The sequence below is a fragment of the Castor canadensis genome, chromosome 2 (assembly GCF_047511655.1).
Source record: "Castor canadensis chromosome 2, mCasCan1.hap1v2, whole genome shotgun sequence".
NCBI lineage: Eukaryota > Metazoa > Chordata > Mammalia > Rodentia > Castoridae > Castor > Castor canadensis.
Window position 1 is genome coordinate 108,577,335 of NC_133387.1, and position 13,903 is coordinate 108,591,237.

General features: G+C 39.5%; 1 protein-coding gene across 4 annotated transcripts; it reads left to right on the forward strand.

Annotated features, from left to right (window-relative positions):
- The first annotated feature begins 1,551 nt into the window (after positions 1-1,551).
- Positions 1,552-7,656, forward strand: Fignl1 (fidgetin like 1). 4 transcript variants are annotated; one of them, XM_074065503.1, is made up of 3 exons: positions 1,552-1,684; positions 4,220-4,344; positions 4,870-7,656. In XM_074065503.1, exon 3 carries the CDS (start codon positions 4,910-4,912, stop codon positions 6,941-6,943), a length of 2,034 nt encoding a protein of 677 aa, XP_073921604.1. In that variant the 5' UTR covers positions 1,552-1,684; positions 4,220-4,344; positions 4,870-4,909; the 3' UTR covers positions 6,944-7,656. The 4 variants fall into 4 exon arrangements, with proteins under 4 accessions (XP_073921604.1, XP_073921607.1, XP_073921606.1 ...); XM_074065506.1 differs by having other exon boundaries at positions 4,886-7,656; XM_074065505.1 differs by having other exon boundaries at positions 1,559-1,622.
- Positions 7,657-13,903: the final 6,247 nt, after the last annotated feature.

The following is a 13,903-nucleotide window of genomic DNA, read 5'->3' on the forward strand; positions in this document are numbered from 1 at the left end:
ATTCATCCACCTCTCACACCCACCTACAAACAAACCTTTAAACATAGAAAGTAGCTTTCCTGGCAGAAAGATACACACAATATTTGAGGCCATTTATCCCTCTGCTCAAAAACAAATTAGCTCACTGTACTGTACAGTGGCCTTTTCTGAAACTACATTTACAAAATTCATGAATATAGAAATACGCATCTCTATCCCAGAATCCCTCCCACCAAATGGACTGGCACTCTGCTGTAAGTTACCTTTTTCTTTCAGGTTCAACAACTTCCACCCAAGAGAAGAAAGAAGGGTCTATTAAACAGTCTGTGTTCTCAGAAGGAAAGTTTAATATTTACTTAGCTTAAGCACTAAAACCTTCCATATTATGCTAAAATATTGGGAAACTATTCTAATTTGGTCCATTTACCTTCCTTCCTCCCCCCCACCCCTTTCTTTTTTGGTACCAGGGCTTAAACTCAGGGCCTTCACCTTGAGCCACTCCGCTAGCCCTTTTTTGTGAAGTGATTTTTCGAGATAGGGTCTCCTGGAACGATTTGTCTGGGCTGGCTTAGAACTGCGATCCTCCTGGTCTCTGTCTCCTGAGTAGCTAGGATTGCAGGCATGAGCCATCAGCACTCGGCTTTTTTTTTTTTTTAATTTTTCTTTTTTTATATTTTTATTTTTGTTGTATAGGAGGGACACTGTGGCATTTACAAAAGTTCTTACAATATATTAAATATATCATACTTGAATTCACTCCCTCCATCATTCTCCTTTATCCCCCCTCCCCCCATTTTTTTCTTTTTAACCATCCACTCAAACGGAACTGGCCCGTGTTTTTAAGAAGATGAAAAAATCTTGATATAGTATAAGGATTGTATTATTATTATATTATATATATTATTACATTATAACAGTATTATTAGCAACGATAGTATTAGCAACAATAAAAGGCATCATGGATCCTACTGGATGTCTGCCAGCTCCTGCTTTGATAATTTCAGTATTATATCTCTTGCTGATTGTGGTCCTTACAGTAAATAGCTCCTGAGTTGCAGAGTTTATTCCTGTTTGACAGATGATGGAGCACCTGCTAATTAACTGGACGGGAGGTGGGACCGTGGGTCAAGAATACAAGTGGGGGCCCTCCCCACCCCACCCCCCGCAGAACTTGGGGTGTATGTTCTGACTTAAAGCAGTCTTGAATGGCTCCCAACTACTGAACTTCACTCCCCTCGCTGCCTTCCCTGTCTTGGCACAGATTTGCTCACACAGGTGAGTCCAGGTAAGTCGCCATCTACGGGTGCCCTCCGAACTTCCACTCAACTTTCATCACCTCTTTGATTTATTCCGCAGCACTTTAAAAAATTAATCTCAAAATGAAACGGAGATAATTTATCACTGAAGATAAACCCGTCATAACAGGACAGGTTAAATAACCCTTGCCTTTTTCAGTCTTCACCATACTAATATTCGCCGGCCACCCAGGACTCTCCCCATCCTTCCGCCGCACGTTGCGTACCCCCGCCCCCTACGCACGTGCGCACGCACGGCGCGGGCCGAGTACGTCACAGCGCGCGGGCGCACTAGAGGCCCCGCGCTTTTCGGAGGCTGCCGAAGACGCTACAAACTGGAGGTCGGCGGTGAGGACCGGAGCGCGAATCTCCGCGAGGTCTTCGGTGGGGTCGCGGGGCAGGAAGGCTCGGTATACGCGGGACTGGGGTTCGCGCAAGAGGGGACGCTGCGGGAGAGCTGTGGAAACTGCCCCGGCGGGCGGTGGCAGGGTTTTTTCTCAGGGGGCGTGGTCACAGCGCGCCCTTGTTTTCTGTTGTGGGAGAGGGCGCTCTTGGCAGCCTTGCAAGCAAGGTGGCGATTGGCCAGCTCCATGCAAGGCTCCGTCCAGCGGCGCGCTGAGGGAAGGTTCCGGTGGGCTGGACAGGTGTGGGGCCCGGTCTGCCTCTGCTGACCTCTGCAAAGACAGTGAGCGGGCCGGGGCCGTTTTACTACATAAACATACTGAGCATCGGGCTTTTGATGGTACCTGTGGTACAGGTTGAGCACTCGCCATCTGACAATTCGAAACGTCCCAGCTGCTGAAATATCTCGAACCCCTAGGTGACATCGCCAGGGGAAAATTCCACACCGTGAAAGTTTTGTTTCCCACCCAGAATTATTTAAAATGTCTAAAATTAATCTTAAATTTATGCCTATAAGGTGTGTATGAAACAAGTGAATTTCATGTTTAAGAGTTCCACTTCCCAAGCTACCTAGTATATATGTGTGTGTGTGTGTGTACATATATATATCTGTATATGTATTTTATATATATAATAAATATTTGGCAATTCAAAACACTTCCTGCCCCAAGCATTTGGGGTCTATAGTAGTCAGAGTTGCATCCTTGCTACTTTCTGGCAATGCAGTTTCTGTGACCTATTACCTTCTGTGATAAGAAGGAAACTCACACCTTCATGGTCATTATTGAGAATAAGTACTGAAAATTGTTTTGAGTGCTTTGTAGAATTAAAAGCCTCCATCCTGTAAGTACTGTTACTGTACTCTTTGTAGGTTGAAAGAAGCAAAGCAGGTTATCTGCCCAAGTGGTCATGTGGTACATGCCTGTATTCCCAGTTAGGTTGCAGAGGTAGGATTACTGCTGAGGCTAACTGGGCAAAAAGTGCTGTAGTAGACCCTACCTGAAAAATGAAGAAAAGGGCTGAAGGTATGGCTCTTGCCTAGCAAGCACAAGGCCCTGAATTCAAACCCCACTCCTACCAAGGAAAAAAAAAAATTTATTCAGGGTCATTGCTGCCTGGCTTCAGCTCCTGGGCCTTTATTTCCTATGTTATTTTGCTCCTGGGGATCAGACTTCTATAAAAGACCTGGATAGTGTCTAGTACATGGTAGGAGCTCTGTTAGTATTTTAGTAGCTATTGTTTTTAATGGATACCTTAGTCCAGGTACTGAGAGAAAATAACTGTAATAGAAATACTGTTTCTACTTGCAGAAGCCAACTATCCATTAAGGAAATCAAAATATAGTCTTACAATAGTCAGAAAATTACCAAAATGAAAATTGAAATGCAGTTCTTAGGCCAGAACCATAATTGATTAGATTGATTGATTAATTAGCCATAATTGATAGATCTTGGAAGGGCCATGTCAGTAAAATTACTTGAAAATGATAAACAGGACAACACCTGTGTTAAGCAGTGAGGGCCAGTTTTTGTTTAACCAAATCCATAATTGGATAAATGATTGAGTTGAAAGGGAGAAATAAGGCTTGGGAGATGGCATTGAGGAAGAAGTTGGGGGAAGGGAGAAAGTGGAGTTTCTTGGGAACAGTGAGTAGAAATCTGAGCTTCTGGAGGAATCCCAGGATTGTGGATTGTAAACTAAAATGAAGCCATGGAAAGGAAGAGGATGATTATAGCATTTGTGAAAGTTTGTGACAGATATTTTGCACATCACCTCTCATTCAATTTCTTGATTCCAGTATTGGGTAAAGATTAAAATAAAAATTAAAATAGTATAGTGGAGAGCAGAATGAACTGTCTTCTGGTTTTGTTTAGTTAGCTTCATAGCTTTAAACAAATTACAATCTCACGGAATGTTAAGAGTCCTTGGATTCATGATCCTGCCTTTGCCTCCCAAGTTCTGGGATTACAGGCATGCACCATCATACCTGCTTCTTATTTTTTTAAACAAAGTTTTATGAGTGCCTTTTCATGGTTCAAAATTCTTCGTAAAGCATTGTTGGAAATACAAAGCTGCTGTATTAAACCTGGCTTTTGCCTGGAAAAAAATTGGTTATTAAGCTATACTTACAGATAATTTGGAACATAAACTAAAAATACACAAACTGTTATTTTTTTACTTCATTGCAGTACACTCAGGAAGCTAAAAACTTGTAAGTTTTTCTTGTGAACATAGAGGTAAATTCTACACCTCCAGGAAAATGCATTCATCTGTCTTCAGATGTATTCTACATCTAGAATCACATTCATGATTCTGTTAAAATATAATTTAATGTGAAGAGGCTTAATGAAAATAGCTTGAGAAAAGAAATCTAAAATAAAAGCACTTTACTAAGTAAACTATTTGTCTTGTTCTTTCTCAGATTCAGTGTGTCATACAGCTTCAGTTTTTAATTTGGAAATTGTGAGAGCTCACGCATCCCATTTTACGTGCTCATTCATTAAAAAATATTAAATCATATGTCACATTTATGATTCTTGCAGCTCAATCTGTGACCTTTGGTAGTAGCATTGAGGAACATTGGCGCACATGGTGAAGTACACAGTACCCAGAATGGAATTGTGTGCTTGACTTTTGGTACCCTTCCTTATTGGCTGAGTCACCTCCGGTAAGTTCCTTAACTCTCACCCTCAGTTTCTACATTTTTTGCAATAGGGATAACATTAGCAGTTTTCAGATTATTTTCATATTCATCTCCTGACTTGATTCTCACAATAATTCCTCACTTGACAAATGAGAAAACTCAAGACCCAGAGGTAGTAAAAGTCTCACTTAGGATTACGCATCTAACTTTTCTTGGAAACTGGACTGTTTGTGTATTTGTCGTCCCATTGTCTTCCATATTTCCTTTCTTTTGCTGGTTAATTTTAAGTCCTTTCTATTTACACTTTATGAACCGAACACTTTTCTCTGTTTGCAGGGAAGATTATTCTGTAACTGCAACAGGTTAACACTTAAAATCACTATTGAGTCTTCAGTCTTGAAGACTTTAAATCAAGGTATCTTTATATCTTGAGTACTTGAAATCTATGATTAACTACAAATTTCTCTTATAAATAACCTGCCCTTATAAGTTTACCTTAGAAAAATTTAAACTCTTTTTAATTTATTATATCTTTGTTTTCTTGATCAGATTTCTCTTCAATTAGGTCATTTGTTGCAGAACCTTGAGCATGCAGACCCCCAGCTCCAGGTCCGTGCACCTGAGTGAATGGCAGAAAAACTACTTTGCAGTCACATCTGGCACGTGCACATCAGGACAGAAAGCAGATGCGTACCGTGCTCAGATACTGCGTATTCAGTACGCGTGGGCAAACTCTGAGCTCTCCCAGGTCTGTGCTGCCAGACTGTTCAAAAGGTATGCAGAGAAATACTCTGCAATTATTGATTCTGACAATGTTGAAATTGGTTTGAATAACTATGCAGAAAACATTTTAGCTTTGGCAAGATTTCACCAGAGTGACAGCGACAAGTGGAAGTCTGGATTGTCAATAAATAATGTTTTCAAAATGAGTAATGTACAGAAGATGATGCAAATGGGGAAGAAACTGAAAGACTCTCTATTGGATCCTGCTGATGCATCCGTTATAATCCATAAGGAGGCAGCTGTCTCCGATATTCCTAAGTTTGGTGTTTGTGGAGGTTTTGGACAGAGTGACTTGTTACCCAACTCAAGTCATGACACAGATAGGACTCAGGACATCCCAGGGAGCAGCATGGGGTGTGTCCAGCAGCAGAGTGCCCAGCCACCTCTGGTAACTCACCCCACTAAGACTTGTCCCACCTACTCGGTGCCTTTAGGCGAGCCAGCCCCTGCAAAATTCCATGTCACACCATTATTTGGAAATGTGAAGAAGGAAAATCACAGCTCTCCTAAAACCAACATAGGACTAAATATGTCCTCATCTAATCAGGCTTGTTTTCCTTCTGGTTGTGAAAATCCACGGGAAAGGAAGTTTTTTTATGGTTCTGACACCATTGACGCCCTTTCCAACCCAGTATTCAGTAAGACTTTTAGTAAAACAGAAGCTAATGGCCAAAGGGAGGACAGCACCCTGCCTACCTTTAAAACTGCAAAAGAACAATTATGGGTAGAGCAGCAGAAAAAGTGCCACCAACCCCAGCGTGCATCAGGGTCTTCATATGGTAGTATAAAGAAGTCTCTGGGAGCCGGTAGATCTCGAGGGATATTTGGAAAGTTTGTTCCTCCTGTACCTAAGCAGGATGGGGGAGAGCATAGTGGTGGGATGCAGTACAAGCCTAATGGGTCCGGACCTACAGAACCAGCACACCCCATTGATGAGCGTCTGAAGAACTTGGAGCCAAAGATGATTGAGCTTATTATGAATGAGATTTTGGATCATGGACCTCCAGTACATTGGGACGACATTGCAGGAGTAGAATTTGCAAAAACCACGATAAAGGAAATAGTAGTATGGCCCATGATGAGGCCAGACATCTTCACAGGGCTACGGGGACCCCCTAAAGGAATTCTGCTCTTTGGTCCTCCTGGGACGGGCAAAACTCTAATTGGCAAGTGCATTGCTAGTCAGTCTGGGGCAACGTTCTTTAGCATCTCTGCTTCTTCCTTGACTTCTAAATGGGTAGGAGAGGGGGAGAAAATGGTTCGTGCACTGTTTGCTGTGGCAAGGTGTCAGCAACCAGCTGTGATATTTATTGATGAAATTGATTCCCTGTTGTCTCACCGAGGAGATGGTGAACATGAATCTTCCAGAAGGATAAAAACTGAATTTTTAGTTCAGTTAGATGGAGCAACCACATCTTCTGATGACCGTATTCTAGTGGTGGGAGCAACAAATCGGCCACAAGAGATTGATGAGGCTGCCCGCAGAAGACTGGTGAAAAGGCTTTATATTCCCCTACCAGAAGCTTCAGCCAGGAAGCAGATAGTGATTAATCTCATGTCCAAGGAGCAGTGTCACCTCAGTGAGGAAGAAATTGAACAGGTGGTCCAGCAGTCTGATGGGTTCTCTGGTGCGGACATGACACAGCTTTGCAGAGAGGCTTCTCTTGGTCCCATCCGTAGTTTACACATGGCTGACATTGCTACCATAGCACCAGAGCAAGTCCGACCAATAGTTTATATCGATTTTGAAAACGCTTTTCGGACAGTGCGACCTAGTGTGTCTCCAAAAGATTTAGAGCTTTATGAAAACTGGAACAAATCATTTGGTTGTGGAAAGTAAATAGGTCCCTTGATTAAAAAATGCCATCTTTGTAGTACAGTCTTACTTGTTTGTTAGCTTAGGAAACTGGGGATGTGTTAAGTGTATTTTGAAAATATTCTAAATTCTTTACCTGAAATAATAACATTAGCTCAGATTTTATAACTTATTGACATCCTTTGTGAACGTTACATTTGCCTTCCAGTCAATAGCTATATGTAAGCCTATTTAAAAAGAATGAGAATGAGGGTTTTTTTTTTGTTTATAAGAAGTCTTTCTTTTGAAGATGTATATACAAATAGTGAGCTCAAATTGAAACTTTAATCTAAAGATTACATTTATATATTGAAGATAAGTCATTTAATATGCATCTTTTCTGAAGATCATGTAATTCTTAGTGTTGGCCAGTATTCATGGTTTACATTTGAAATGTTACTGCTTAGTGTTTAGATAAATTTTGAGATCTCACCAAAAGCTCCAGTGGAAGTACCAGTCTTTACTGTCTTCTGAGAGTTTGTAGCCTCTTTTGGGTTCTTCCCTTACCAACACTAATGAAAATGTGTAGAAGTAGCAAGGTGTAATCTTAATAGCAGAGACCCACCCACAGAACCAAATGCTAAGATGTGGTATTTCTCCAGGGTCTGTGATGTTTACCATTAATATTTTATTCCATTCTATTTCATGGCCTGTAGTATTGTCCTCTTTCAAAAATAAATGTTTTCAGATTTTTATAATGGGTCATTTTGTTTTGGAATTAGTACAGGTTCGTTCTATAAACCTCAGAAAAAAGAAATAAACAAAATGAATAAAAATCACTGTTACATTACCACTTTGGGGGACACATTATTTCAGCACAGCTTCTTTTATTTATTTATTTTTTTAATACAGGAGTGGGGTTGTACTGTGCATTTTCTTTTGTAGCCTGATCTTTTTCTTTAAAGTATGTCATTTTCCATGCTAACATAATTGTCTACAATAGACTTTCATTACACAATTGCCTACAAGGCCATTGTATGGTTGGGCTGTAATTGATTTGTTCTTCTGTTAAATGGCATTTAGAGCAGGACACTATGTTATCTTTTGTTTGTTCTAAACAAAATTATGTTGAGTGCCATTTAGTGATCTTTAAAATTTTATATAAATCCCTTGAATAAAATTCTAGGAGTAAAGATTATGCACCTTTGTAAAGCTTTTCACACATTTTCTAAATTGTCCTATAGACAATTTGCCTGTTTAGGAGATCCATCTGGCAGAATCAAAAGGACTGTTGATCTGTACCACAGCAGCCTTGGGATGTAGACAATTCTGGTTTTTGTTAGCTTTGGTTTTACATTCATTCATTCAAAAACTTGAGTTCCAGACTGTGTCCTGGGTACACAGAGCAATGGACCACATAGGCATACATCTTTGGTTTCATGGAGGCTAGTTCAAATTCTAATGTGTTCTTTTACGAACTCTAAATGGAACTTAAAGTGTAATTGTAAGCACTTTTTTTTTTTGACAGCATTGTGGTTTGAACTCAGGGCCTTGTGCTTGCTAGGCAGGTGCTCTGTCCTTGAGCCACGTCCCCAGTCCTTGAAGCACTTTTCAGTAGGTGAATTTAGACAGTTCACTTGGGTTTATGGGTTTGTATAGTTTAAATTTTTCTTCTTGTTCTGGCTTTTAATTTTATACTATTTTAAAAACTATTGCAACTTTTAGTTTTTCACTTTGGTATGTGATTATCCTTTATTAGAGTTTAGATGTTAAAGTTTTGACTTTTAATTACCTTTTCTGTCATTTTAAAACATCTAATAATATTTAATACTTTGTCCCTTTCCATTTCTGTATAAAACATAATCTCTGATTCTTAGGTATTGATGTCAATTGAGGAATTTTCTATAATTTTTCTTTACTTGTATTTATTGATTCTCTTTACAGATTACTCTTACTCTCTTGTGTGTTAAGGTTTCCGTGGTTATTGAGATTTATCAACAATTGCCCATTAGGTGTTAGGGAATTATTGACCTCTGTAACTTAATGTTACTGGTTTATTTCAATTGCAACTTCTGCCCATTTTGACTTTTAGCTCCATTGATCAGCAACCACAGGCCCACTTGTCACTGTGGAGCTCAGTTTAGATTATATCCAAGAGAGAACTCTTGTTGGTTCATCTCATCTTCATTGGGCAGAGCCCATGTCTTGGTTTTGTATGTGACCTATCACATGCTTACTCCTCCAGAAGTAAGTTCAGCTCTACTGAGGAAGAATCTAAACCTGAAAGGAGTGATCAAGTAGGGAATTTTAAAGCTGGAAAGAAATTTTGAGGCAGAGAAGACTTGACAGTCTGTCTCTCATCAGCTCTTTGTGACTGAGTCTGTGTGTGAGGCAGTTGTGTGGGGGATTTATTGAAAGCTTCACATAAGATTCTTTCTCAGGCTGAAGGAGTAGCTCAAGTGGTAGAGCACCTGCCTAGCAAGAGTGAGGCCTTGAGTTCATACCTCAGTACTGCCAAGAAAAAAAAAAAAAGTCTTTCTGTACAGGAGATGGTCATAAATAGATACTATAATTTTGGCTTAAACTCTCAACGATTATTGGTGCTGCAGTATCTCTAAGCCATTGTTTCAGAAAAGCAAACACGTGATCTTTACTGTCTTTAAAAATTATGTTTTCTTTGTAAAAATACATATTTTGTCAACACATATCACTTGATTGTGGTATTAATGCCTAAAAGTTTTGGTAGAGATATAATTTATCAGCATTTATAACATCAGACCATTTATCTATTTACTTATTTTTTTAGTTTCTGGATTTTATTTTATATTTAGAAAATCAGTTTCTCGTGTCTTTTTAATTTTCCTTGTTAAACCATATAATTTTTTTTATTTAACTGATACATAATGACATAAAAGTTGTACTTGATGGTGGAATGCCATGTGATGTCTTCATGTATGTATACAGTATACATTATGTAATGTTAAAGTTGGGTACACATCTCAAACATCCATCATTTCTTCACAGTAAAAACATTCACTATCCTCTCTTTTTGAGCTACACATAGTTGTTAGCTATAGTCACCCTGCTATGCCACACCAGAGCTCCTTAATCCTCTTTAACTAACTTAGTGCCCATTGATCCACCTTTCCCTGTCCCTCTTCTCTGTCTCCTCTGCTCTTCCTAGCTTTTGGTATCCACCATTCTGCTCTCAGTTTCTGTATGGGAGATCATGTGGTACTTGTGCCAGACTTGTTTCACTTAACCTAATGTCCTCCAGTTCCATGCATGTTGTCACAAAAGGCAGGATTTCTTTGCTTTTTTTTTTTTTTTTCCTGTGTATGCTAAGCAAGTGTTTTGTCATGGAGCTACTTCCCCAACCCAGGATTTCACTCTTCTGACTGAGTAGTGTTCCTATGTATGTATATACAACATTTTCTTCATTCATCAGTTGATGGACATGTAAGTTGATTCCATACCTTGACAATTTGTGAATAGTATTGCAGTGAACATGGTGTGCAGATGTCTTTCAACATACTAGATTCATTTCCTTTGGGTATATACCTGGTAGTGGAATTACTGGAACATATAATAGTACTTCTTTTAATTTTTTGAGGAACCACCATAGTGTTTTCCATAATGGCTCTGCTAATTTAGATTTCTACCAAGAGTGTGTAGGGGTTCTGTTTTCCCACATTTCTGGCCAGCACTTGCTAATATTTTGTCTTTTTCTGTTTGTTTGTGGACTAGGGATTAAAACAAGGGCCTCACACATGCTAGGCAAGTGTGATGCTACTTGAGTTATGCCTTAAGCCTTTTTATTTTGATTTTGCGATGGGGACTCTACCTTTGCCTAGGCTAGCCTTGAATTCTTGACCTTCCTACCTCTGCCTCCTGGGTAGCTGGATTGTAGGCATGTGCCACCAAACCTGGCTCTGACAGTCACCCCCCGCCCCCAATTTGTACTGGGGTTTGAACTAAAGGCCTCAAATACTGCTTGAGTGCTACCACTTGTGCCACACACTCAGTCCTTTTGCTTTTAGCTTGTTTTGTAGATAGGATTTCAGGCTAACTTTTTGGGCCAGCCTTTACTGTGATCCTCCTACCTCCACCTCCTGAGTGGCTGGGATGACAGGGTGAGCCACCATGCCTGGCTCTTCCAATAATCCTTAACTGAGTGAGATGATAGCTCATTGTTTTGATTTGTATTTCCCTGATGATTAGTGATGTTGAGCATTTTTTTAATCTGTTGCCCATTTATATGTCATCCTCTGAAAAGTGTTTACTGCCTATTTTAAATTATTTTTTCTATTGAGTTTTTCAAGTTTCCTTTATATCTTGAATTGTAACTCCTTGTCAATATTTGAAATATTTTCTCCCATCTTATATAGGTGGGAGAAATGATTGTTTCCTTTGTTATGATGCAGAATCTTTTTAGTTTGATGTAATCCCATTTGTTTATTTTGGGTTTTGTTTCCTCTGCCTTTGGAGTCTTGTCCAAAAAAAAAAGTCCTTGTCCCTGTTTCATTGTCTGAAACATTTCCCCTATGTTTTCTTCTAGTAGTTTTATAGTACCAGGTATTATTACATTCTTTAGTCCATTTTGAGTTGATTTTTATAGCTGTGCAAGAGATAGGGAGCTTGCTTCATTTTCTACACCCAGTGTTCCCAGCACCATTTAGTAAAAGACTGTACTTTCTCCAGTGCATGTTCTTAGCACCTTTGTTGAGAATCAGTTGGCTGTAGATGTGTGGTTGTTTCAGGGGACTCAATTCTTTTCCATTGGTCTGTGTGTCTACTTTTATGTAAATATAATGCTATTTTGATTACTGTAGCTTTAGTGCAGTATGAAGCAAGGTGCTATGATAGCTCCAACCTTGTTCTTTTTGCTCAGGATAGCTTCAGCTGTTTGGGGTCTTCCGTGCTTCCATACAAATTTCAGGATTGCTTTTTCTAGTTCTGTGAGGAATGTCATTGGTCTTTTGATGGAGATTGCACTGAATCTATAAAATTGAAAATTGAAGTTGATCTTCCTTCCCTCTTTTCCATCCTTTTCTTCCTCTCTCCCTTCCTCTCACAGGATCTCTGTAGCCTGAGCTGGCTTTGAACCTTTTGATCCTTGTGCCTTAGCATTCCAAGTTCTGGGATTACAGATGTGGACCACTGTTCCTGGCTGACTGAATGATCTTTCTGATGTGTTGTTGGATATAAATTGCTAGCATTCTCTTGAGAATTGTTACATCCATGTTGTTGTGCTGTCGGGCCTTCTTAATACACACCTATTAATAATAATATATGGCTCTTTTGATTTGTTTTCTATGAAACTTTCCATTCTGTCTATGGTGTTTACTCCTTTTGAATTTTTAGTTCATTTTCTTGATTCTAAAATATTTATCAAATCTGCCACCCACATTGATGATCTGATCTTGGTAAGATTTATCCATACTATAGAGTTTATGGGCTTTGGACCAAGTAGACCTGTTAAATTCTAGCTGTCATTTACTTGTGTTTGCAGTCTGCCTAATTGTTCAAGTTCAACTCTAAAGTGAAGAACAGTTTATACTTATCTTGGAGAGTGAGGACAAACAAATAAAATACAGATTTAAAAGGCCTGGTTTGTAGTGTTCAATGATTGTGCATCCTTTTCTTTCCATCTACCTTGGCCAGTGCTTCAAAGGACCTTTTTATTTTCCCCAACTATTTGATGTCTATTCCAGTTTATTCTGTTTAGTGTTTGCAGTACCTTTATCATGTTACAGATGATAGGCCATCTACATTTGTTTTAGTTTCATGGAATATTTTTTTAAAAAAAGGAAAAGAAACAGCTTTTAGTTCTATTCATATTTTTCTAGACTTTCAGGTATTTTCAGAGGTCCCAGATTCTTTTTTGCTTAATGATCCTTACATATTATTTATTGAGCTCCTTTGTTATTCTCAGTGTTTTTAAGGGACTCTTACCACTCAAGGTCTGATTCAAAGAGAGGTGTCTATACAGGTCCATAGCAAAAAGGCAGGTCTGATAAAGATGCATTTTTAACTGTCTTCTGTCTCTTGACCTCAGTCTTGGAATTAGTAGTGAGCAGGCAGCTGAAGCACATTTCAAACATTTGAGGCAGACAGACCTATTTTAAAAGTATGCTCCAGCAACTGGTTGAATGGAGGGAGTCTCATGAAAACAGGTGAGATGCAATCACCATTTTTTAACTTTTGTCTTTAGGACTTTTTTTTTCCCAACACACGTTCTTCATGGAAAGAACAGTAAAGTAGCATTTGGAAACTACCAAGGATCCCAACTGAGAACAGTTCTACATACCCCCGGGGTCCTTAGTTTTCTTAGCCAGTTTATGTGAGGGAATGGGACTAGGTAATCCTAAATGACAGCCACATAAGCTATTCTGTTACCAGTTACCAAATATTAATGGATCCATCTGACACAGGCCTGGGGACACTAGTACCAGACATAGAATAGAATGTAGTTGGGTGGATAAGGACTAACTTTTTAAGTGCTATTAATTTGGCTCATTCAAGAAATTGGGCAAACATGAAGTGAGATCTTTGGAAAAGAGTTAAGTCAACATTGTACCATTGAATACATAAATCATTTAAGCAGAGGGCAAAATAAGTCCATGTAAGGTGCATCTTAGGCAGGTCACTGCAGTTAAGGGACCCTGGGGCTTGGCAGCGACTAGCTAGTGTCTCACACCCAGTAGAGTGCCAGCTGATGGATCCTGCCCAGGTCAGAGAAGATTGGATCTTACAGCTGTTAGTTCATTTCTACTCAGAAATTTAGAGGTGACTTAGGGAAAAACAGGAAAGTCCCAGGTTCCTATGGGCAGGACCAACACTCCAATAACAAATATACAGAGCGTGTGAGTCCACAGTAGAGTCAGTCTCTTCCCGTTTGCTCACTTCCACCTACTGCCCTGGACTCTAGGATCCCACTTTTCATCTCAACCTATGACCCAGGCATGCAAACCAGAAGAGGAGCCTTCCTCTTGGGGATCTCAT